At 35.7% G+C, this 26,027-nt stretch overlaps 2 protein-coding genes across 4 annotated transcripts; one reads left to right on the forward strand and one right to left on the reverse strand.

The window, feature by feature from the left end:
• Positions 1-9,552: 9,552 nt before the first annotated feature.
• Positions 9,553-11,758, reverse strand: LOC111457768 (2-hydroxyacyl-CoA lyase-like). Its single transcript, XM_023100163.1, has 2 exons — positions 10,297-11,758; positions 9,553-9,998 (listed from the first exon to the last, which is right to left on the reverse strand). Exons 1-2 carry the CDS (start codon positions 11,716-11,718, stop codon positions 9,684-9,686), a joined length of 1,737 nt encoding a protein of 578 aa, XP_022955931.1. The 5' UTR covers positions 11,719-11,758; the 3' UTR covers positions 9,553-9,683.
• Positions 11,759-15,300: 3,542 nt separating this feature from the next.
• LOC111457986 lies at positions 15,301-25,774 on the forward strand. Of its 3 annotated transcripts, XM_023100461.1 has the most exons (8): positions 15,301-15,313; positions 19,255-19,277; positions 21,270-21,451; positions 21,929-21,979; positions 22,326-22,573; positions 24,736-24,861; positions 24,963-25,028; positions 25,371-25,774. In XM_023100461.1, the coding sequence occupies exons 3-8, from the start codon at positions 21,289-21,291 to the stop codon at positions 25,452-25,454; spliced, it is 738 nt and encodes a 245-aa protein (XP_022956229.1). In that variant the 5' UTR covers positions 15,301-15,313; positions 19,255-19,277; positions 21,270-21,288; the 3' UTR covers positions 25,455-25,774. The 3 variants fall into 3 exon arrangements, with proteins under 3 accessions (XP_022956229.1, XP_022956228.1, XP_022956227.1); XM_023100460.1 differs by lacking the exon at positions 15,301-15,313 and having other exon boundaries at positions 19,160-19,275; positions 21,268-21,451; XM_023100459.1 differs by lacking the exon at positions 15,301-15,313 and having other exon boundaries at positions 19,180-19,438.
• The last annotated feature ends 253 nt before the right edge of the window (positions 25,775-26,027 follow it).

Below are 26,027 nucleotides of genomic sequence, written 5' to 3' on the forward strand. Positions count from 1 at the left end.
TGATAATGATCGAGTGACATTGCTTCTTCGGCCCGAACCCAGGAATCCCTTAGATATGATACAAAATGGATCTTGTTCTATCGTTGATCAGAGATTTCTCTACGAACAATACGAATCGGAGTTTGAAGAAGGGGAAGGAGAAGGAGTCCTCGACCCGCAACAGATAGAGGAGGATTTATTCAATCACATAGTTTGGGCTCCTAGAATATGGCGCCCTTGGGGCTTTCTATATAGAGGAGGATTTATTCAATCACATAGTTTGGGCTCCTAGAATATGGCGCCCTTGGGGCTTTCTATTTGATTGTATCGAAAGGCAATCACATAGTTTGGGCTCCTAGAATATGGCGCCCTTGGGGCTTTCTATTTGATTGTATCGAAAGGCCCAATGAATTTTTGGGCTCCTAGAATATGGCGCCCTTGGGGCTTTCTATTTGATTGTATCGAAAGGCCCAATGAATTATAATCGTAAAAATACTTCCATCATGTTCCATATACTTCCATCATGTTCCATATACTTCCATCATGTTCCATCATGGGTTTATAAGTGAGGAATACTAAAAGTAGGAATTATAAGTGAGTTTATAAGTGAGGAATACTTGAGGAATACTAAAAGTAGGAATAGTAAAAATACTTCCATCATGGGTTCATAAGTGAGGAATACTAAAAGTAGGAATAGTAAAAATACTTGAGGAATACTAAAAGTAGGAATAGTAAAAATACTTCCATCATGTGTTTATAAGTGAGGAATACTAAAAGTAGGAATTATAAGTGAGGGATCGTAAAAGTCTTAAAAAATGGAACCACTTTATAAATACTAAAAGTAGGAATTATAAGTGAGGAATAAGTAGGAATTATAAGTGAGGAATTGTAAAAGTCTTAAAAAATGGAACAACTTTATAGGTGAGGAATACTAAAAGTAGGAATTATAAGTGAGGAATCGTAAAAGTCTTAAAAAATGGAACCACTTTATAAGTGAGGAATACTAAAAGTAGGAATTATAAGTGAGGAATCCTAAAAGTCTTAAAAAATGGAACCTATTGTAACATTCTCAACTACCGAAGCAGAATTCGTAGTGGCAGCATGGCAAGCAATTTGGTTAAGTCTTGAAATTCAAGAAATCAGGTTTAAGAAAGATACTTACTCACAACTAGGTACGACGATGGCAAGCAATTTGGTTAAGTCTTGAAATTCAAGAAACCAGGTTTAAGAAAGATACTTACTCGCAACTAGGTACGACGATTAAAACAACCATTGTTCGAGAAGCTTAGAAGAAAGATGGGGATGTGCATAATCCAAGATGTAGTTCATGAAGATGAAGTGAAGTCCTAAACTGATTTATAATATGTCGATTTCATTTCCTGCGTGATTTGTGTAAAGAAGGCACTATTGAACTCAATTTTTGCCGAAGTGATAGACCTATTCACAACGCCCTTAAAACAACCATTGTTCGAGAAGCTTAGAAGAAAGATGGGGATGTGCATAATCCAAGATGTAGTTCATGAAGATGAAGTGAAGTCCTAAATTGATTTTTGCAAAACTCAGTTTAAGGGAGGGTATTGAAGAGTCACTTGTATATACATGTATGAATAGATACATGTGTTGAAAGGTCACTTGTACATGTATGAATAGATACGTGTAGGTTCATTAGCTCATAATTAATTATGTACATGACCTTTGGATAATGAATGGTATTGAGGAATGTCTCAAATTACCTATATATTGGCATTGGTGGAAGATGTAGAAAATCAATTAAGCATTCCTTCTTAGTTATACAAAGTTCTCTACTCCAAAGAATTCTACCAAATTTCTCTGTTGTCACCAACAGTTCCAGCAACCGATTTTGGCCCATAGACACATCTAGTCTGTAGACGGCTCCCTCCAGCAACCCAAACCACTACCCACACGCTCCCCCTGAACCGTGACCCATGACCGAACCATTCATCTGACTTCATCCAAAAACGTCATTTGCAATGCCCCTTCTTTACTTTCAGCTCGGCTGGGTGCAATCGATAACTTTCCCTCGGCTTATTTAGCTCAAATTGACTATTTTGTTTGGCCAATTTAAAGTTAGTATTACATTTGTTTGGCCAATTATTATTGAAGTCAAGTTTGTATTAGTTAATGCTATTACATTTGTTTGGCTCATTTGGAGTCAAGTTTGGATTAGTTAATACAATTAGGTAAATCAATTTTCACGAATCATCTAAACATGATGGTGTGAAACTCCATAGGTGGGGTTAAATTTGGAGGAGCATCATACTTAGTGATTCTGACGTAAACCAACTAGATAATTGGATTTAATATTTGAAATGTCTTTGGACTTTGTTAGATGACTTAGTGATGAATTCATGACTTGTACTATGTAGCTTCTTTACATGACCTTTCCTGTGTTATAATATGTTACATTATGATTTTGTGATGTTTATCTTGTGATATGAACTAAGCCATCTCAATCATTCAATATAAACTTTAAAGACAGACATCCTTTATTTATTTTTTGATGGCTACAAATTTTAAGTGAATGATAATCTATAGTTATGGTATTTAATTAATGTATTTTAACACTTTTTATTTATTTTAAGGAAATTATGATCATAAAGTATGAAAGTTACAACTCTTACCTTGCCTCACAAAAGTTACAACTCTTACCTTACCACCTACAACTGCTACGTAGGCAGAAGCTTAGCCCACTGAAATGGATGCACTCGCAACCCAACAACCAACCTACAACCCACGACCAAATGCAACCCACAAGCATGACCCATGCACTCGAGAACGCAACCTGACCCGACTCGTTGAACTATTTGCTCCAGCTTTTTGCATGTGCTTGATGCATGTTACTCGGTTCGGCTCGGCTCGGCTCATCTGGACTTGACGGCTCCAGTGGCTGGAAAACAACTTATGCAGGTCGGATATTAGATTTTTGCATCGATTCCTACAGTTTTTACCCTTCCGAAGTTGAATTTGACCTTATTAAAAGATGTTAAGGTGAGTATAAGCCCTATTTTCTCATTTTAATTAAATTAAGTTAGAAATTCTATTTTTACTGAGGCAATTAAGTGAATATTCAAAATAGGTGAAGCCTCACCATAAGTGAGAACAAATTCAAGAGACGAAAGCAAGTTCATTGGGAGTTAGATAGAATTTCGGCTAAGGTCATCCAAGTAAATGGCCCTACTATTAGCACGGTCAAAAGAATTTTCTTATGCATGATGACACGTGTCTAGTGGCCCTTGTATGTATCATGTGTTTGATATGATGTGTTATGATGATATGTTATGCTATGATGATATGTTATGCTATGATGATATGTATTGCTATGATGATATGATATGTTATGATGACGTGAGATGTATGATGCATTATGATGATATGTCATGTTACGATGATATGTATGTGTGAGATGCCATGTTGCGTTATAACATAAATATGCTTGGGAATGAAATATATGACAGGTTACAACGTGTATAGCAATGAGGAGTTTTCTGATGCACAACCCCTACGTAATGTTATGAATTATGTAATGTATAAAAATTTATGCATGCATGTTACCTAGGGTAATATATAAAGAATGTATGGGGTTGTGTCACATGAATGATTTAAGATGGAAAGTATAAGGACCTCATGCATTGGGATACTTCTCCTTTTATGATGAGTATGGATGCATACACTATGATGATGAGATTACCATCATGCTTGGCATGATGCACGACGGTCACTATACCTCTGGGCGTCCGTCTACAACCAACTAGCTCGATGAGCAGGCGTAGGGAGTGCGCCAGCCCGCCTAGTGGGCCCTTGCTCGCACGTGTAGATCATGTGTAAGGAAGTACTTCACATCCATTTTGTCCAAACTGGAGGCCACCTAAGAAACTATGGTTTTAAATGATAGGTCCCTATTCATGATGCATATATTTACGTTCCATGATCCTAGGAAATACTAAAGTCACGTGCTACTTTTCTATTTCAAGTAAAGGCAAGACACCCTTGTATATGGTTGACGATGACATCGCATCGAAGACCATGGAACCTGCATAGGGTAGTTGCATTTATTTCGTAGATTTTAGGTTAATATCAAGCATTACTCTTTTAATATTTTCCCTGGTTTATTTTAATTTACTTTGAATATTTTCCTTGTACTGTTTTAAGACTTTTTCGTAAACGTATAATTCCATGACATCGTTTTATGAAGTTGTTTTAAATGAACGTTTTCGCATAAAAAAGTTATGTCATACATATAATAGCGACTCTATGTCAATAGAAAATTAGAGTCATTACACAACCCATTGATACTTGTTTTATCATCGAAACAGAACATATCTTGTTACTTGCAATTGGTTGTCAAGGTTTATGGTACGAGTGAATGTTTAAAGAATTAGAGCGTATGTTTTATTTTTTTGATAATGATTCAACTACCGCATCATTAAATAAACCAATTTTTTATGGATGAAGCAAGCATACTGCAAGACTCAAAATCAAGTGACGAATATACTTACCAAAACGTTAAAGTTTGACTTATTTATTAATTCAAGAAAGGAAAAAAAAAAAAAACTTGGAATTGGTAAAGTATAGATGAAAGTGTACTTAATCCCTTATTTTAAAGTACAGAAAGCAAGGTGAGAAGAGAGCATTTAAGGAGTTCCTCATCATGGGTTATTTTAAAGTACTTTTTCCCCTCCTTTTCCTACCGCTTTGTCCTAATCCCTCTCAAGATCTTATCACCTATTTGTGAAGTTGATATGTATTTGTATTTGTGGGGACTTCATGGGGTTGCAATTCCTCCAATAGCTAAACAACAATCTTATGCCTCCAAAAAAAAGTTAATACCCAAAGTGGGTTAGTCTAAGTTACCAAAACTCCATTGGGATAAAGGGATGGTTAAGATTTGGGCATCTAATCTTTCAATTATTGTTGCATTTTGTAACCTAATTTTGTGTTATGGCACATCAATATCAGTCAAACGTTCAAATGATCCTTCTGTTCCATGTTGGATGTTGCCAAAAGTGGCCGTACATTTATAGCCTCTAGAATATGCCCTGCCTTCTGTTTTATTGATTTGATGGAAAAGTTTCGGAAACGGCCAAATGTATGACATTGAAGAGGATAAGAATTGAATGGGCGGGGAGCTGAGGGTGTCTTCTTGTGACCATTCTTCTGCAGATGCCTTACATGCACTCTAAACCTAATCTATGACGTCATCTCATCTCTCTTCTACCGACGCTACTAATCGCGCTTAGTAGAGATTCAAACTTCTAATCTTGTTCGTATGTAGATATCTCCAAATCAAGTAAGTTATATTTAGATGGATGGTAATATTCTTTGTCATTATAAAGTTTGAATTGTTGATGACGATAATAATAGTAATAATAAGAAGTATGGATTTGAACGTGAATCAACTCGTTAAAGATATAGATTAAAAGATAAGACACATTTAATAATTCGTGTATTTTATAAAAGTTGTAAGGTCATTTTATCTTTTTCGATATGGGATTCTCAACATGTTTCATCAAGGATGGTGTCTCTTTAAATTCACCATTTTGAGCGGAATACTTATTAATAATAAATAATGTACCAAAATTGAGAATAGAATTGATGTTTTATAGATTATTAAAGGTGTAAGACAACTATTTTTTAATGGAATTTAGAGAGAAGTATAGATGAAAAGACAATTGCAATCATAAAATGTGCTTATCAATGTGAAGGTGTGCCCTATAAATAGAGGGTGTCTTTGAGAGACCTAAACCATCCCAAATATGGTCAAGCTCTCTCTCTCTCTCTCTTATTTCCAAATGGAGGGTGTCAAATGTGTTAATATTAAGAAGGTTTTAGAGAGGGGTTTAATGGTGTGATGTGTTTTTTGGTGACAGAAGATAGAGAGCACAGATGGGGGGATGCAAATTCAACCTAACAACAACGCATCTCTTTCCTTTGTGCTCTCTGTTCTTCTGTCATCACCTTTCATTCACCCCTCCAATTATCATCTTTCTTATTCTCTCTTCTTCTTGGCTATCTAATTGTGAAGGTCTTGTGTTTGGTTTATCAATTGTTTATCCTTGTATCTTTTAAAACTCTTGATATTGCTATGAATTGGTTGTAATTTAGAGATCAGCTTCAAATTCTTTCTCAATTCATATCTCATCAATATCAACCATTATTCTTCTCTCAAATTATGTATCTTCGTGTTTCTTTTCACCATTTTTGTATTTTGAGGTCGGATGATTGTCATTTTTAAACAAATATAACGTGCTAAACGTTTATCCATATCTCTAAATGATGGTATGTTATAAGGGTGTAGAAACATCTCCCTAATATACATGTTTTAAAATTGGGAGGCTGATGGCGATACGTAGTATGCTAAATCGAACGATATTTGCTTGCTGTAGGTTTATGTTGTTACAAATGGTATCAAAGCTAAACATTATACATTTGGTGTTTAAACTTTTTCTTAGTAGTTACGTTTTAAAACTGTGAGGATAACAACGATATGTAACGAGATAAAGCGGACAATATTTGTTAGAGGTGAGCTTAGATTATTATAAATGGTATCAAAGTTAGACACGTGATGGAGTTGACGTATCTCTAGAGGACATAGACATGCTGGTTGCAACGAAGTAACCACTAGATTTGGTAGATGAATTCGAAGAATATAGGAGTGTTAAGCAATTTTGTCTTAGCATTGAAAGCACATGAGCCTTGAATCTGTGCAAAAATCAGTCTTGAATCTGAGCCTTAGGTTTGGAAATCGAAGCTGATTTTCGAACCTCAGATTCGGGAGGCATCAGACCCGAACCACAAACCTATCACCAAAACCTAGCCAGGTCTGCAAGCCCAACTTTCACAGATGTCCAGCCCTTCAACCCATCCCAAACCCATGCTCCTACAGCCCGGCCAATCGCATGACCCAAATCCAATCACGTGCGGTCCAGATCGCTTTCAACGCCTGCCATTCCCGAATCCATTCCGACACGCTCAGCCCAACTCCCGAATCCATTCTCTGACCCGCTCGGCCCAACCCATTTCAATTAACTCTGAATCGACCCGCGCCAACCCGTTTTCTAACTCACCCCGACTCGACTTAGCCGCCCCTTAGCCACAGCTCATCCTCGGCTCACCCCTAGCCGCATTTTTAGACATTTTTCTACCATTTTTACCCTCACGGAGTCAATTTTAAGTTTTAACGTTCTTAGAGGTGTTTGAGATTAGTATGACGACTTTTTTGTCAATTTAAATTATTTTTTGAGCCTATTGATACAGTTAGATGAACTAAGTCGCTTTATTATGTCCTATCTTGATGTCATAAGTCTAAATAAGTTGAATTAGACTTTGACTACATTCAGTTTCATTCCAAGAATAATTAGTAACTTTGGCTAAGGTCAACTAAGTAAATGGCTTTAAGTTTGGTTCGATTTGATGATTTGTTTGCCCTATAATGACGTGTGTCCTATGACATATGCATGTGTCTTATTTTATGATTGTTTGACATGTATTATACCATGTTTATGCTATGTTATATGTTACGTTGTGATACAAGTTATGCTATGGTATAATTTATATTATGATATGTTATGGAATTATGTAATATTATCGATGTTGTATGATATATAAACCTCCATATGTCACGCCATGTAAACCATGTCAATTTGTTCACTCTATGCCAATGAGACACTGATAAGCCATATATTTTATTCGTGAAAGTTATCAAGTAGTATGTTATATCGTGATACAAGTTATGCTATGTTATAATTTATACTATGATATGGTTATGATATGTTAGAGACTATGTTACATTATCAATGTTGTATGATATATGGACCTTCATATATGTCACACCATGTAAACTATGAACCTTCCTATGTCTCCATTCTCTACCACCCCAATGACAATGTGCCACATGTCATGTATGCAACGCGAGTCTCCTAATACTCATGCATGATGGTTAAGCGTGGTGAACCCATACTCGCATGTGATGGCGCATGCATGGTATTTTTTATCTCATTTGACCTCTGTGAGTAGTTAATTAAAGTGATACCCTTGTGTACAAGAAACTCATCTTGAAAGTGGATAAGGGACTACATAAGTGAGAGACATAAAGGACTGCTATTGTGTGTAGGATACACATAAGTGGAAGACATAAAGGACTGCTATTGTGTGTAGAATATAACCCGCCTTGAGAGAGGACGCGGGACTACGTAAGTAGATAACATGAGAAACCACTATTGTGTGTAGAACAAACGTCCCACCTTAAAATGGGTTGAGGGACTATATAAGTAGTTTATAGAGGAGCTACTATTGTGTGTGGAATAAATCACCCTTGAGAGGGGATGAGGAACTACATAAATAGATTAGCTCACGACAGACGACGCTATAAAGTGTGGTAAAAGTTAGTGGATTCCTAAATTACGACCAAACTTTTAAGAGCCTAAAGAAAAGTTCGTGATAACTTACCCATGACTACTTATTGAGTATTTTTATACTTACCTCTTTCCCTCCTTTTTTTTCTTTTCTAGGTGTTCACTAGATGCCGGTCGTGGTAAAAGAGCATTCAAAAGCTACGCGATCACAGAAGAGATCGTTCCAGAGCATCGGTCCATCTCATATTACAAGTGTTCAAACGGGCCGTTATTCCTGAATTTTCAAGAATTTTAAAGACCGGGTCAAGTTCAACTTGCGCCTGCATCCCCTTGACCTTGCAACCCCATATCTGCTTTCAAATACTTTCTGCACAAATGGCATAATTACTCATAATTCTCCCAATATTCAACTCTTAGAATAAAAGAATTTCCTAACCATCTTTAAAAAAAATAAGTTTATTTGAGCTAAATAACCCTCTTGAGTTATTACGGTTGAACGAAAGTCTCACGTCAGGTGATTAGGAGTTTATAATCAAGGAATACTATCTCTCCATAGGCATGAGACTTTTTAGTGAAGCTCAAAGCAAAGCCATGAGCGCTTACATTCAAATATAAACATGATTCCTAACAATTACCCTTTTGTAATCCATGAACGAGATTCAATATTAAGAATTTATATAATCATATTAAGAATTCATACCTTCATAGAAATGTTGTATAAACGTACATTTTAATAAATCAAAGATATGATTTAAAATAATTCGCTATATTGCCAAAAAAAATTAACTCTTATATGAAGTGGTTGACAATCTTAGATTCTAAGCACAAAAAATATACAAATTTTGATTTTATAAGATATCATAAGAATGCTGATTGATACGCAAATATAAACAAATCCTATGTAAAATATTTTTTTTAATATAACATTAAATTTTAAACAAATTGGTCGTGGAACACCATATGGCAATTTTATTTAGTAAAAAATAACATAAACATATGATTTTAACGCATTTATAAAACACTGTCCCCACCAAGGGATGCCAGATAGAACCAAAGAGGCAAACTAATGAAAACAAAAGTTGACCAATTAAATTATGATCCATTATTTGATTGTTAAAATAGTATGATTACTTCCATTTTAATAAATTAATTTCAATTTATTTTTATAGTTGACTTCCTTATTTTGGATTTGGTTGGATATAATAAAAATTCCAAACATTTTGGCCCCTAAAACTTTAGTTTCTAATAATTCAGTGCAAGTAACACGGTGATTGGCTTTACAAATGAGTCTACAGCCAAGAACATACAACACAGGTGTTCAAAGATTTATGTTCAATTCTTGTGTTGCAGCCTCCCACTTTCTGCACCGGCATAGGGATCGATCGTGACGTTTATGACTGCTGGTTTTCGAGCCGAGAACGACTCGGCTAGTGCAGATTTTAGTTCCTCCGCCGTTTCAACATGGTATCCTCTACCTCCAAAAGCCTCCATCATTTTGTGGTAACTTGCTGATGGGACAAATGAGGTTGGCGCAGGATCATGCTTATAGGGTCCGGTTATTTCTTGTGGTGTTCTCCGGTCGCCACCATATACACCACCGTTGTTGAAAACTATCACAACCACTGCCAACTGGTACCGCACCAGCGTCTGTTCAAAACCAGACAAATGTGGACCAGATGAGAATGTATCTCCCACAAAATAGGAAAAGCATCTACACTTTTAAGTACAAAAGCTAAAAACTTGTCTGAACATGAAGTTAGATTGGGAGGACGGGCATATGAACATTTATGTTAGGATTGCACAACAATGCACAAACTCAATAAAGAATATTGGCTAGCTAAAGACACTCTTGAATGAGCTAAGAATCAGATACCAAGCATACAACATTCTGATCATTAGCAAGAAACCAACAGGATGAAAATAAAGTGCAGGGGAGAGTGAATACCTCAACTTCCATGGCACTGAACCCAAATCCAGAATCGCCTTCGACCGCGACTACCAACCGATCAGGCGAAGCAACAGCAGCTGCAATGCAATAGCCCAAGCCAACCCCCATTGTGCCCCATGTTCCTGCATCCAACCTGGTCCTTGGCTCAGTCTGAATCAAAACTGAGCGACCAACATCCATTGTATTGGCCCCTTCAGAAACCAATATGGGCGCAGGGCTACCGAGAGCCGCAATAGCATCTCGAATGATTCTCATTGGTGTCAAGAAATTGAATGGCACAACATCCCTCGCCAGCTGAACTTCCATTTTCGCCACATTGTCCTTTGATTTCTGCGAAATGGCTTCAACCCATGGATGAGACTTCCCAAGACAAAATGGGTCATCCTTAATCTCCTTGTTTATTGATTCCAATACCTCTTTTGCATCACCAATCAAACCCAAATGGGGCTTTCTTAATTCAATTTCTTCCTTGCAAATATCAACCAAAATGAACTTCACATCCTTGGACCATTTAGGCGGCTCGCCAAAGTGCAACAACCAATTAAGCCTCGCCCCAACCACAAGCGCAACATCGCACTTACCAATCGCCAACGACCTAGCGGCGGTAGCCGCTAACTCGTGTGAATCAGGAAGCAATCCTTTACCCATTGGAGTAGGAAGAAATGGAATTCCAGTGCTCTCCACAAGCTTCTTCAATGGCCCCTCAGCACGAGCAATCGCCGCCCCTTTACCAAACACAATCAATGGCCGTTCCGCACGTCTCAACAACGAAATCGCTGCCTCAATCTGCGAATTCGGAACTCTATAAATCACCTCGCGGTGTGTAAATTTCTCCGCTGCTCCCAATAATCTCTCCGCCTCAGACTCGGAAATAGTCTGGTGCAAAATATCGGACGGAAGATCAATATAGCACCCACCAGGCCGACCAGAAACGGCAATATTAAGAACTCGAGCAACGCAATTGGGAATCTCGGAAATATCCGTGGCCTTCACGGAAAATTTGGAAAAGGGCTTCACAGCCTCAACCTGATCAAGTTCCTGAAAATCACCACGGCCGAAATATGAACTATGACAAGAACCAGAGATCATGACAAAAGGCCAAGCATTAACCATGGCGTTAGAAATCCCTGCAAGGCCATGAACACAACCAGGGCCAGAAACAGTAAGAAGCACACCAGGGCGGCCCGTTAGATAGCCATAAGCAGAAGCGGCATAGCCAGCCGATTGTTCATTGTGAAAGGCGATGAATCGGATGCCGAGAGAAACGGCGCGAGTGGCCAGAGAGGTAACAGGGATTCCAACGACGCCGAACATTCGTTCGACGCCGCAGCGGGCCAGCGCCATGGCGGCAAGGATGTTTCCGTTAATCGGACCGTGAAATTTGAGGTCATTGGGAAGATCTCCGGCGGAATCCCCCATTGGAGCTTGAGATTTCGGGGTGGGGGATAAACGAAGTGCGGAAGAGAGTGAAATGACATGAAAGCTTAATTGGGGAGTGGATTAATAAACCGGCGGTACGGATATTTCAGTGTTTGATGTAGACGAAAATACCCTTGGAAGTTTGGGTGATTGTATGGGTAATATGGGAAATATGAAAAGTTGCAAATTTGCATTTTGGTTTATTTATTGACATGTATTCCTCTTGGTTGGGTCCAACTAACATCCAAAAAGTTAAAAAATTAATTTTAATGTGGTTCAAATTAAAATATGTACAACATGATGTATTATTGCAACATTTGGATAAAAAATAAAATAAATAAATAAATAAAACCTAGAATTGTTGGCTAAAGGAGCTCGACTCCTCTCACAAAATATCTTAAATCAAATTTCATAATATTGATTGTCTTTCATGAAATCATATAGTTGTCTTTGCAAAACAAAACATGTGTCAATTGCATTTTAGTTTAAATATAACGTGGTTTGATGATTCGAGCTTCTAATTTTTCTCAAATTATATGACAATTTATTTTAATGTGTTTTGTACTTTTATGAAAAACTGTATTGGTTGTTGTATGCAATGCTGCTTGATTATCACACTACAATAATGTTGGTTCAGACAGTGGAACTTAAGTCTTGAAGAATGTATCTATTTGTCATAGTTTCATACTCGACTTCTACCGATGATCTGGACACATTAGTTTTCTTTTTAGACTTCCAAGAAATAACTAAAAAATAGACAACTACCCCAATCAAAATAGTTTGTTTTCAGGTGGTAGTAGAAGTCCTTGACCAATAGTACTTTGATGTATCTCAAAACTTGAAAAGTTGTCTCTCAACGTGGTTTTCTTAGTTCATGCATAAATTGACTAAGCATAGAAATTGAATACATTATGTCAGCCCCGGTAACCGTTAAAATATATTAATTTGTCAATCAACCGTCGCTTGGATCATTCGACTTCTCTCCTTCTATTAAAGAAAGCTTCAAACTTTGCTCCATAGTAAAATTTTTTGGACATGCTTTGGTAAGACTTGTGTCTTGAAGAATGTCTAAAGCATACTTCCTTTGAGACATAAAATTTCCTTTTCTCGATCGAGAAAATTCAATGCCCATAAAATATTTCAAATTCCCTAAATCTTTGATAAGGAACTTCTCGAGTAAACAAGTCTTGAGATGTTGAATTTCTTTAAGGTCATTATTGTTCAACAAATATCATCAACATAGATAAGAACTGCAGTGAAAGAATTATCTCTACTCTTAGTGAATAACGAGTAATCGATTTTTGCCTGAGTATACCCTGCATTTTGTATAGTGGCAGAGAATATGGAAAACCAATTGCGAGAAGCCTGTTTTAACCCGTAGATATAATTATGTAGCCGACATATTGTATTATCCCCCTTGTCAGCGAAGACCTGGTGGTAACGACATGCAGACTTCCTTGTCTAACTAACCATGAAGAAAGGCATTTTAAACATCCAACTGATGAGTGAACCATTTTCAAGCAACATCACTACAAACTCGTAATGATCGTACCTTGTTCTGAATGTTGTCTTTGGCACATCCCCTTCCTTGATCTTAATTTTGTGGTACCCTAACCAAAGGTCGATCTTGGAAAATATTGTCGCTTCCTTGAGTTGGTTAAACAAGTCTTCTATACAAAGGAGTGGGTACATATTCTTTACTGTTCTCTTATTCAATTCTCTATACTTGATGCACAAACGCATCGAGACATTTTTCTTCTTGACAAATAACACTGGCGCACCCCAAGGAGATATGCTATGGAGAATGAAACCTTTATCTTGTAAGTCTTGTAATTGCGCCTTGAGTTCCTTTAGCTCTGTTGTCGCCATATGGTAGGGGGCTAGAGATAGGTTCAGTTCCTGGCTGGAGTTCTATACAAAATCTAACACTCGGGAAGGGGTATTCTAGTAGGTCTTCCGGAAAGACACCCAAAAATTCATTTACTATGGGTATCGTGTCTAAGGTCTTTTCTTTTCCTCTTACATCCACGAAACTTGCTAATATGGCTCAACCCTCTTATTAGACCAGCCTCTTGGCTTTCATCATTGAGAATACTTTCGAGGTAACTCCAGAACATGGCCCTTGAACTTAAAACTAGATCCGGACGATGGTGAGAATATTACTTCCTTGTTGTGACAGTCTATATTAGCATGGTTTTCAGCTAACCAATCTATCTCTAGTATTACATCGAAGTTTGTCATGCTAACAATTATCGGGCCTACGCTTAAGGTTCATCTTGTTATTATTACTTGTCCATCTCTTTCTCTATCCTTAGCAACTAGGTCTATTCCCGTTGGGGTACTAATAGATAATACATACAATAAAGGTTCTAGTTCAAACCCTACTTGTCTAATAAATGGGACAAATATAAATGAACATGTAGAGCTTAAATCAAATATAGTGAAAGCATAATGTCCCAAGGCGTACAGTGTACCTGTCACCACTGTTTTGGATCTCCCAGCATCTCTATTGGTGGACGCATATGTCCTTGCTTGAGAACGAGTCTACACAGGTCTGCCAATTCCACCTGGTGCCTTTGATAGATCAATTGGGTTCTCAGTCTTCTTAGTTGTGCCGTTCATAGTAATTTGGCCCTCCTTGTCACACTAAAAGCAAGCTCTAGACTCGACCATACATTTGCCCCCATGTGGCTTTCCACATATATTGCACCTAGATCCTCCTCTTCCTCTAGCCTCATCTAGATTTCTAGGATGTCTGTCAATATGTCAAGGAGGGTGTCTGTCAACATGTCGAGGGGGATGTCTATCAGTATATCAAGGTCTACGGCTGGTGGTTGGCGATATGAGTCCCTCGATTCATACGGTTCCTTTTGCCCGATAGTAACTATTGACACTTGGCGCACTTCATCTCCAGGCTTCTCCAGAGTCTTATCTATCCTTAGTGAGGTCTCATAAGTGGTAGGATTGATATCTTCTACCGTGCGACGAACCTTTGGGTCCAAGTCCATCATAAAATTCTCAACCATTTTTAACTTTGTGTCCACTAGTGGGCACCAATCTTTTCAGTCTCATGAATTTTCGGGCGTAGTCATCTACAGAACGTCCACTTTGTGTTAAGTGGGTGAACTCCTATTGTTTCTTAAGTCAGGCTACTTTCAGATAGCATTGCTTCAAGAATACCTCCTTAAATCATGACCAGGCTATAGCACTTCCGTCAGGACTAAGAATTTCTCTATTATCCAGCCATCATAATTCTTCAACATGAATGACGTACAGGACACCTTCTAATCGTTCGGGCAGTCCATTAACAAAAATATTGTCTCCATTGACAAAATTCACAGTTGAGTTTCTGTTGGGTCCCCCGCGGTTCCATTGAAGGTGCGCGGGTCATACTGTTTGAAATTTAGTAAATATCTCACTCCTTTGGTAGATTGCGAGTTGTTGGCCGGCTGCCATTGTATGCATCATCGCCAGGAACAATTCCCACATTAGGTTCGTAGTGGCTTCTATTCCCGTTGCTAGTGCTGCTGTAGGGGCACATCTGCGTCTATACGAGTTATTGAGCCCTCACAAGGTGGGCTCTCTTCAACACTACCTCTTCCTCTAACACGGGGTCGTTCTATTCCTCGATGTCCTCTTCCACATTCTCTAGGCAGCATGTTTCTAAAACCAACATATAGTTTTCCTTAAGTCTACTATTCGCTATCGCAACTCACATCATATTACATATCATCCTAAGCAAACTATTTGACAAGCATATCGAATTCATAAGCATAAAACTAGGTCAACCATCATGCTACAATCAATAATATAATCAGGGCTATCAAATTCCATGCTAAGTTACATTTAATAAAAGTAAGCAATCATAACATATGCAATTAATAACATTTTTTTTTTAATCTTATGCAAGACATACCTAACGGTGATGGGACATCGACGGTGGGACCATGGAACATGTCAAGCCTACCTCGTAAGCTAGTCTACGTAATTTATAACCTAGAGCTATAATACAACTGTAATGACCCTAAATTCTTGCTAACCTAAAGTCGCTACTGAAAATATTTGCTGAAACCACCACACCTAAATGGTGCGTAAAAGTTCTCTATTTATAATCAAATAAATTAAAAGAATATGGAAATAGTAATAAATGAAAATATACCTATGGCAAGAAGACAAATATCTAGATATTTGCCTATAATAATAATAATAATAATATATATATATATATATATATATATATATATATATATATATATATATATAATTATTATTATTATTATTATAGGCAAATATCTAGATATTTGCCTATAATAATAATAATAATATATATATATATATATAATTATTATTATTATTATTATAGGCAAATATCTAGATATTTGCCTATAATAATAATAATAATATATATATATATATATAATTATTATTATTATTATTATAGGCAAATATCTAGATATTTGCCTATAATAATAATAATAATATATATATATATATATAATTATTATTATTATTATTATAGGCAAATATCTAGATATTTGCCTATAATAATAATAATAATATATATATATATATATAATTATTATTATTATTATTATAGGCAAATATCTAGATATTTGCCTATAATAATAATAATAATATATATATATATATATAATTATTATTATTATTATTATAGGCAAATATCTAGATATTTGCCTATAATAATAATAATAATATATATATATATATATAATTATTATTATTATTATTATAGGCAAATATCTAGATATTTGCCTATAATAATAATAATAATATATATATATATATATATATATATATATATATATATATATATATATATAATAAAACAAGGTAAATATTAAAATTGAAAAACGCCTTATACTAACCTATGGTCTAAGAATACAAATACAATTATCCTATGCATGTGTCATGGTCTTTACTTGCGATGTCGTCTTCAGCCGAATAGAGGTGTCTTGCCATTACCTGAAAAATCGAAATAGCACATGGCTTTGAGTATTTTATGAAATACTTAGTGATTGACCACGCTATTGAGGTAAGAAATGCAAACACATGTAACGCATGATTAGGGACCTATTGTTAAAACAATCATAGAGGTGACCTCTAGTCCAGACAAAGTGGAATGTGTAGCACTTCTCTACACACGACCCACACGTGCGAACGTGAGTCCCACGGAAGTTTGCGCCCACTGGGTCCATCATATCGGGCTAGTTGTCCATAGCCGGACGTCCGGAGGTTAGCGAACTCTCGAATATCATGCAAAGCATGATCATCATCATCATCATCACAGTATATGCGTCCATACTCATCATCATAATTGGAGAAATAACCTAATATATATGAACACACACAATATGCATGAGGTCCCTATAGTTTCATCTTAAATCGTTCTTATGATATAACCCTATACATCTTTCACATAGTACTCTAAGTAACATGCATGCATTGGCTTTCATACGTTCATCATCATTAACATCATTTAGGGTTGTGTCTTAGAAAACTCTTCCTCATAATGCATCATGACATTTAGTGCATGCACATCATCATTATGCATCTTACCTTATCATGTTATCATGCATTATCATCATGTCACCATTGCATAACATCATCATGTCATTTTATCATCGGTATCGTCGTCGTCATCATATCATCGTCATAATATCATCATAGAACATCATCACATTATTATATAACATCATCACATCATCACATAACATCATCACATCATCATAGCATAAATGATACGAGAAAAGGCCACTAGGCTCGTGTCGTCATACAGAAGGCAAGTCTTCCGACTGAGCCAATAGTAAGGTCACTCACTTGGTTGGCCTTAACCGACGTTCTCCCTAAACTTAAATGCTTGAGTTCGTCCTTCGAGGTTGTTCCATGTATGGTCGCCCCTTTTAGACATTCACCTCGTTTCCTTAGATAATATAATTTACTAATTTAATTCAACTTAAATTGAGGAATCAAACATTATAATGACCTTAATTGCCTTAAATAGGTCCATTTCAACTCCATGCAGGTCTGAAACGTAGGAATGAGTGTAAAAATGTCTAAACCGAGCGAATGTTCGACGCCGAGCCGAGCTGAGCCAAGCTGTAGGAGCCAAAGGAGTTGGAGAATGCAGACAGTGATGCATGTCATTGGGTGGAAGGGTTGAGGCACGGGTTTTCGGGTCGATTTTCACGGGTGCGCGGGTTGCGCGTAATGAGCGTGAGTCGAGTCTGTGAGGTTGAGATTGAATGACCGAGTGGTGCATGGAGAAGTTTAAGAGGAAGGAGGGCATGGACTAGGTCATGGCTGCAATTTTGGGATTTTGGGTGAGGTTGAGATTTTTTTACAACCATTGCACATATCTGAACCATTTCTAAACCATGAGAAAATTAGATCCAAATCGTCCTAAGACGCATAATTTAAACTCACGACTTGACTGTTTCTTTATTAGATTGGTCATGACCTTCTTCTCTCTATGGGTATGAACACTTCATTCGCAGAGCAGAAGCGTTTATATTGATTTTGAATTTATTTAGATTTAAACAAAACGAGGTTATATAAATTTACTTGGAACAAATACAATCTACTTGTTTTAGCTTTTCCAATCTCCTCCACAAGTCTTCCTCACTATGACACGAACACAAGGTCAAAACTTACTAGAGCCTTTGAAAAAAAAAAAAACCCGCTAAGACATAAGAGAAAGAAAGTTTAAAAAGAATTATATGCCATAGGAAAGGCAGGATACATTCTAACTCAACCCAATAATCCTATTTATAAGGGCTTTAATATAATTTTTATAAAATAAAATATTTAAATATATAATATATTAGGACATCATATTTAAATATCATAATGTAGATCTATATTTAACTAATTTAAATATCATTTAAATTTTAAATATATATTTTTATTTAATATATTTAAATATATTAATTATTTTAATATTTCAAGTATCAAATACAACAAATATAATTTTCATCTTTTACTTAATATATCTAACCTATCAAATTTTGATTTGAATCCTTTAAATTATTTTTTTTTTCCTCCATTTGTATTTAATATATATAATAAATTAAATATTAATTTGAACCATATTGAATCGGTTACAAAAGTCATTCTCATCCATACAAATGTAAGAATGTATAACTCATTCAAGATAAAAATCGAGCTGCATGTGATTATATAACAATTATAAAAAATCGAGCTGCATATGATTATATAACAGTATATGGTTCAATCTCTTATACGTATATTATAGACTTTTTATACTCTTATATGTCTATCACATACTTTTAAAGATCCCACTAATAATCTTGAACTTTTTCATACAATAAATAATATTAAATTATAAATAAAATAATTAAAATTATTATTAAAAATTAAATAATTAATTACCAAAGTTTGTTTTTTTAATAAAAAAAAAGGAAATCGGAAAAAGAAAGGGAAATAAGAAAACCCAAAACCCTAGCCCAAAATTACGCAGGATTGAGATTATTTGAAAACTACACGGCGAGGTCTTACAGCATCTTGGCCACGTTCTGAAGCTAAAACCCTCTTTTGAAACCCTTTCGAATTCGTTTTAAGATGTTTTAGATCAGTCCCCAACACTTGCATGCTCTGTTTGTGGATTTAGACTAGTTTCAGACTTCTTCGACCACTAGAAACCAAGGTTTTTGGGCTGTTTGGTGGAGTTCAATTGGTAACGGTAAGCTTTCATCCATTTTCAAACTCGTTCTAAGTGCTGTAAATTGGTTTAGAACTCTTGGAAACTCTCTGTTTGTAGTTCGGGATTGATTCGGAGTGTTCGAATTAAGGTTTAGGTTTCTTTTTTGGGAAAGAATATTCATTCAGAACACTCATGGGACTGAATAAGTTTTCCGGCTGAGTTTTGACCTTAGTTTTTTCCAGCCTTTTAGAATAATTTAGTTGCTATTTCAGTAGAATTCTACCTGTTGCCTTTGTTTGCTATGTGCTAGCATGCTGTATGTTTTATTTGCATAATATTTATGATTTAAATCTTTGATGTTCTTTAATATATGATCTAGATGTTTGAGCATGCTGAAATGTTGAGATAATATTGTATAGATTAGCATGCTTAAGTGTTGCTATGCGACTCTTTGATTATGAGCATGTATATTTGTTGGGAATGTTGTATAACATAGGATGAGAGCAGATTTAGAAGTTTGTTGTAGGACCCCTGCATTCTGGTGAGATTGTATGAGAAAGAAAGAGGTTAGAGAACCTTGTACATTTATAAAGGAAAGCTGGGTGAATATCAGTTTGCCTCAAGTAAAAATGATCGAGAGGTGATATCTCACTGTTGGATTTGGAGGAGCATTGATGCCTTTGATAAAGATGGCTAAGGGTCAGTGTCTTGAGTCTAGAAGGGAAAATATTTGAGTTTACAGGGAAGAGGGACAATGCGGTGTCAAGTCATCAAATGCCTTGACTAAAAATAGTCAAGGAGTTGCACAACTCTGGTAGGTGTCAAGTCATCAAATGCCTTGAATAAAAATGGTCAAGGGGTTGCACAACCCTGGGTAGGTCAAGCAAGCGCCATGTTGTGTGCTAACCCACCACTAGATTTTGTTGGTGACGAAGTGTAACCTTGGTGATGCTGAAGAGGAGACATGAAAAAGATTAGCCATTAGGCGTGTGTTTTAGTTTCTGCATTTCTGTAGAACTTCCTTTGTAGCTGAAGTCTTGTTTTAGATTGAAGTATTAGTTGTTGTTCCACCTCTGATTGGGTGGTGGTTGTAGGCTTTGAGTTGCTTTATTAGTTGAGTTTTTACTTTAAACTTGTTTTTGAGTTTAGGATTCATTTGATTATTTATAGGTTTAGGTTGCTAGTATGTGGATGAATGAGTTTGTTATAGTCGAAACTTAAGAATTTTGGATATTAGGAATTTTAGGATTTAGTTGGTTTTTGTTGCATAAACCCTTGTTTTAGGCTGAATTTTGGGGGCATTACAGCTATGCTGATTTTTCTTTACACCTGACTACTCTTAGTTGGGTTCTCATTAGTTGTCTTTCCTTCACTTTGCTCTTTTACTCTTTTTTACAGGTTACTGCCTCTTGTTCTAAATGACAATACTAACTTGAATTTGTAAATGAATGCATTTCTCTAAGAATGTTGGCTTTCTTTACAAAATAGATTGGGTTATGGTTGACCTTATGACTGGATATCAATTAACATTCCATTTAAATTTTTGAGTTAAATGGAATATAGATCAATGTTCCATTTGAAATTTGTGTTGGAAATATATATATATATTTTTGTAATTATTTGCTTATTTTATCTCGCTTGATTGGAGATCTTTCTTTTAGGTTGCCTCTGTTTTTGTGGGCTCTCTTTTTTATATGCTCTTGTATTCTTTCATTTTTTTTCTTAATGAAAGCTTGGTAATTCATTAAAAAAATTGGAAGGTAAAAGTCTATTATTGTTGAGTGAGTGTTAACCATTCCACAAGAATGCTTCTGTATTTAAACAAGAGATATGTGGTATATGTGATGATTAATTCTTGTTTCTGTCTCAGTTTCACTAAAGGATTAAAAATGATAAAGAGGAGATTCTACAGGCATGAACATGGTGATAATGACAATGCCTCAGATTCATCTGTATCATCATCTGATTCTGAACCAGAAGTAGACGGTGCAGAAGAATCACAGGATGACGTAGAAGTTCAAGAAGATGATGAATCCTGCTCTACCTCATCTGGTTTGTTTATCTTTATACCATTATTTCTCCTAGAGTGCTGATAAGCTCAATTTCATTTATCAATATGGATGCACGTCTCTATATTTTCTTACTCGTACTTCTTGGAAGTTTTGGTTTTTGCACATATCATATGAATCTATTTGGAATGTTCTAGTTAAAAACCTACTGTTTCTGCATTGCTGTCTGTTTAGCTTTGCTCTCCCACCTCCACTGATGAAAAGAAATGCACAGAATTTCTAGTATAGCTAATTACGTTAGAGATAATAGCATCAGAATTTTTAGTACAGCTAAATACATTGGGGACAATAACATTTTAGCTCATACTTGCTGATTCTTTAATTGGAGAAAAAAATATCCTAATACTATGCAGACAAATTTAATGCACAGCATGCATAGATGCACCACTACTTCATTGTAGCGATTCTCACACCTGCATTGATTAATATTGACTATTTTTTTAACATTTTCTCATTTCAGGGTATGAAAGCGAGGATAGCTCTGTTAATGAAGTTGATATTGACTCGTCAGGTTTTCCTTTTCTTGTTGTTAAACCAATATTTCATTGTATAAAGGGTTGCTTCTTCCTGGTCAATAATTGACATTTCAACACTTTTACCGAGTTGAACCTATAAATGGCTTCTAAAATTCTTTTGCACTTGCAATTGGCTACCTATCTCTCTCTCCATATATGTATTATACAGATCTTAAGATGTTACTTGGAATAAAAACAATGACAGCTTTGGTTGCGTAGTTAATCTAACTGAAGTGTATATCTTTAGCATTATGATATTATCTTCTGAATTGAAGGTTTATTTTGGTTTCATAGAATGCATTTGTTTGAGATGTTTGACATCCGTTTCTTTTTGTATCTCAGGTCTTCCAAGTATTGAAGAGGATCCTGAACTTGGAAAAGAAAGTCTAATTCTTACTGGAAGTCCGGTACCTGATGAAAGCTCTTTGGGAACACTGGATCCTCAGTCAGACATCTTATCCATGAAGGAATCACTACCAGAAGATATTCCAGCGTGTATTCTGAAATGCAAATCAGTTTTTAAGTGTAGGTTATGCCCTCGAGTTGTCTGTTTGAATGAGGAGACATTAAAGGCTCATCTTAAATCCAAGGTATGCCTCACATTTTTTTTCTAGATTGTGGAGTCTACAACGTGTTCAATATATAGGTTTTGTTGGTAGATATAATGTTTATTCTTCTTTCTTTTGCTTGTTATCAGTTTGTAATTTGTACTTTTAAAAAGTGTTTTTAGAAGGTATACTTTTATTTTAAAATGGGGGCTGTAACGCCACCTCTGGAAAAGGGAGCAAGCAATGCCAAATCCTTCAAGTCAAGGAATTTACAGAAGGATTCTTGAATGGATAAATATAAAAAAGAAGAGAGAAAAAATATCGTTCCTTGTAAAAAGCTTACTGCATGTAGTAGATCTCTTTGAATTCCTTTCTATACTCAACATTCTTCTAGTTTCTTTTTACATATCTCCCATAAAGTAGCATGGAAATCGACCACCACATACTAGGATTAAGAAGCAAATCTGGAGATCCAAACAGTCTGTAACAATGAAGCATCTGCCATTTCTGACATGAAATTAAGGGATGGAAAACCTCACTCAAGTCCAAATCTGCCCAACGTAGGTGGTGTAGAATATCTTTTGGGGTTAAGGTGTAGAGGCTTGTATTAGTTTTTGTATTCTGTGCCTTCTTTTTCCTTCATCTATTCTTCAAGCTTCGCATATTTCACTAAGCATTTTCAAGTTCTACAAAGGACTCTAGCCTGTATCACCCTAATCAAAGTTATTTCATATTTTTCATCATGTTTGGATCACTGTTCTATACTTATCTCAAGCCTTCAGTTATGTTCTCTTGTAAGTTTGTTTTTGCTCCATTGGTGTCCCAACCCAACCCTTTCGTCTTGCATCCTTTTATTCTCCTTGATCTGGAAGGCCATCATTTTGAAGAAGATAAAGTTTTTTGCTTGGTTGGAGTCAGTTTAGTTTGGTTCCTTACCAAGGTTGTAGGGATATGATGCAGGGAAGTTCATCCCCCCAGTAATAAGGGTTGGGTTTTCTGAATTTGGCATGCAGAATTCCTTGCTATTTCGTTGAATTTATGGCTGGGGGAATTAGGAGAATTTTTAGGGGTTGAAAGAAATCTTGGGGGGAGGTTTAAGTTGTGCATTCAATGCCTCTTATTTGGGGGCGTTCATATTTGGTGGCTTTGTAATTGCCCTTTTCTTTAATACATTTTTGTTCTTTACTATTTGAACATTCTTTTGAAATTTTGTTTTCTAGTATTGTTATTTTCCCTTTTGATTTGTTCCTTTGTTAGTGGCCTTCTTTATAGGCCGTCCTTTTCTTTCATTTACATTAATAAAAGCCCTCTTTTTTTTTATCTGTCATCACAAAAATGAATAAAAACCTAAATCAGAGATTTTTGCTGACTGTCAAAATCACTTTGTCCATATTTGATTGGGCTATATCAAATAAATGCTGTCTAGTAGCTAATAAAGATGTAATGTATGTGAAGCTCTAGCAACCAATCGCCAAAGTTATGTTCGCATTTTCTGATTGCATGTAATTAAACCTGCACACTGATGTCAGATATGACATAGAAAAGAGGGTAGGCTAATCTCCATCTACCTCCCTTTTATCTATTTCCATTCTTGTAGTGATTACATATCGTATTGGATACCTATCTTATTGAATATTATTAGTGAGTTGAGCTAAAAGTAATGCAACCATTCTCTTATCTGAAAATATCATGAACTTGGGGCAACTTTTTAACATGAGTTTTAATAATGTATATGTTAATAATATGGGTCTGCCTTGTTTTTTGTCCATACCATAAATTTTAGATAATGCGTCGCTGTATTATGTATAATGTCTTGTATGTGTCTGGCTTCTTTTTGAGTATTTCTATTAGTTGGAATTTGGTCGATTATTGAAGTTGTACAGCTATGCTAAAATCCATGTTCATAGCTTTGCTACAATAGTTTAGCATATGACACTCACTAGTCCTTTGTTATCCACCCAACTGTTCATTTGAATGGCTGCCAAACCAAATAGTTTTATCTATAAATTTACCTATGTCCAATCTGGCTTGTACAGTTAGGAGAGCTGAAAAACTGGATGGTAAGGAGACACCCTTGCCGTTTCACTTGTAGTGCTTCTATTTATTTAGTTATCGCAAGGCAAGATAATTTTCTATGTGGCAGTGCGTATATGCTGCAAATGACCCATTTTTCATATGATATATGTCTTTCTAAAATGATGCAGAGACACGCTCGTTCTGAGAAATTACTAAATGAAGGCAGGCTGAAAATTATGCTCAACAACAATGGAGAGATTGAAAATCCTGAAAATTCTACCGAGTCACCTCCTCGACTGCCTGCTTTTCCACCGGTTAACACTTACTGATTTTCTGATAGACTGATATTTAAGCCTGTATGATTTCCTCTATTGATAGTGGATATTATACTCATGAATCTTTTAAATCAATGCAGGAACATCGTAGAAAGAAAAAAAAGTCGAAACAAAGTTATGGATCACAGGCAAAGAGTTCAAACAAGGTAATAACCTCTGAATGACCGTTAAAAAAGAGAATGCTCAACACTTCTCTGCAATTAGTGTGCTTAGAAGTGTTAAATTTTTTGGGGAAAAAATCCATTTAATAATCAAAGTTAAATCATAACTTTTGCAAGTGAAAATGTAGACCATAAGTTGATGATCTATACATATTTTCACTAGATTTCCGCTAAAGTCACTCCAAAGTCATTTAAGAAGATGGAAATCACTATTAACTAAACTTGGAAACCATTTTTGAATTAACTAAAACTATGCCAAACTTGTATGGAGTCCAGATTCACAGATACCCATATGAGTCTCAATTTTGTTGATTGTACAAATTGCAGAAAGAAAAGAAGCGTTTGAATGGTGGTCAAATGAGGGGATCAACAACAAAGAACCTAGTGAAGAAAAGACGCAAAATTGAGTAAGTGAGCATCGATGGCTCTTCGTTTCCTGCGTCTGTTGTAGCTGAATCATATAGTTTTTTGAAACAAAAATAGGTTTTGGAACCCAACTACAGTGTTGCTTCTGTTTCCATTTATCTCTTGAAATGTTGTGTTAGTGAAAGGGTATTACACTTCCCTTTTTAAGCTTCTCCTTGTAACTTCTTGTTTAGTTCATTTTTCTTTTCTTTTAACTTGTTACAAAATGAAATCTGCAAGGCCACTTTTGTTTGGGTGTTTGCTGACAAATTCTGATAAGATGAAATTTTTGTTATGATAGAGATTGAGACACCAGCGTTGGCTTATTCGCACTTCAATTACTCTCTTATCAAATACAAAATAAATAAATAAGTAAAGACATAACGACAAAATTAACAACAGACAAGCAGTTACTAACAAAATTTGGAAGCATGTTGTATGCATCTTCTGGTACAAAAGCTGAAAAGCTACAAAATCAGAAGTCAGGACATCATCCTGCCAACTTCAAATGAATTCAATCTTGTTTATAAGATCCAAATTACTCATTTATGTTTTTTTTTTTTTTTTTTTTTTTTTAAT

The sequence above is a fragment of the Cucurbita moschata genome, unplaced genomic scaffold, assembly GCF_002738365.1.
Source record: "Cucurbita moschata cultivar Rifu unplaced genomic scaffold, Cmos_1.0 Cmo_Scf00020, whole genome shotgun sequence".
Classification (NCBI taxonomy): domain Eukaryota; kingdom Viridiplantae; phylum Streptophyta; class Magnoliopsida; order Cucurbitales; family Cucurbitaceae; genus Cucurbita; species Cucurbita moschata.

What these genes read in the sequence shown, in the direction of transcription:
- LOC111457986 (XM_023100461.1), top strand. Translation starts at nt 21,289, where the DNA reads ATGATAAAGAGGAGATTCTACAGGCATGAACATGGTGATAATGACAAT. An exon ending in ATCCTGCTCTACCTCATCTG is followed by an intron (nt 21,452 to 21,928) that starts GTTTGTTTATCT and finishes TTCTCATTTCAG; the next exon opens with GGTATGAAAGCGAGGATAGC. An exon ending in AGGCTCATCTTAAATCCAAG is followed by an intron (nt 22,574 to 24,735) that starts GTATGCCTCACA and finishes AAAATGATGCAG; the next exon opens with AGACACGCTCGTTCTGAGAA.
- LOC111457768 (XM_023100163.1), bottom strand. Translation starts at nt 11,718, where the DNA reads ATGGGGGATTCCGCCGGAGATCTTCCCAATGACCTCAAATTTCACGGT. An exon ending in TCAGTGCCATGGAAGTTGAG is followed by an intron (nt 9,999 to 10,296) that starts GTATTCACTCTC and finishes GGTTTTGAACAG; the next exon opens with ACGCTGGTGCGGTACCAGTT.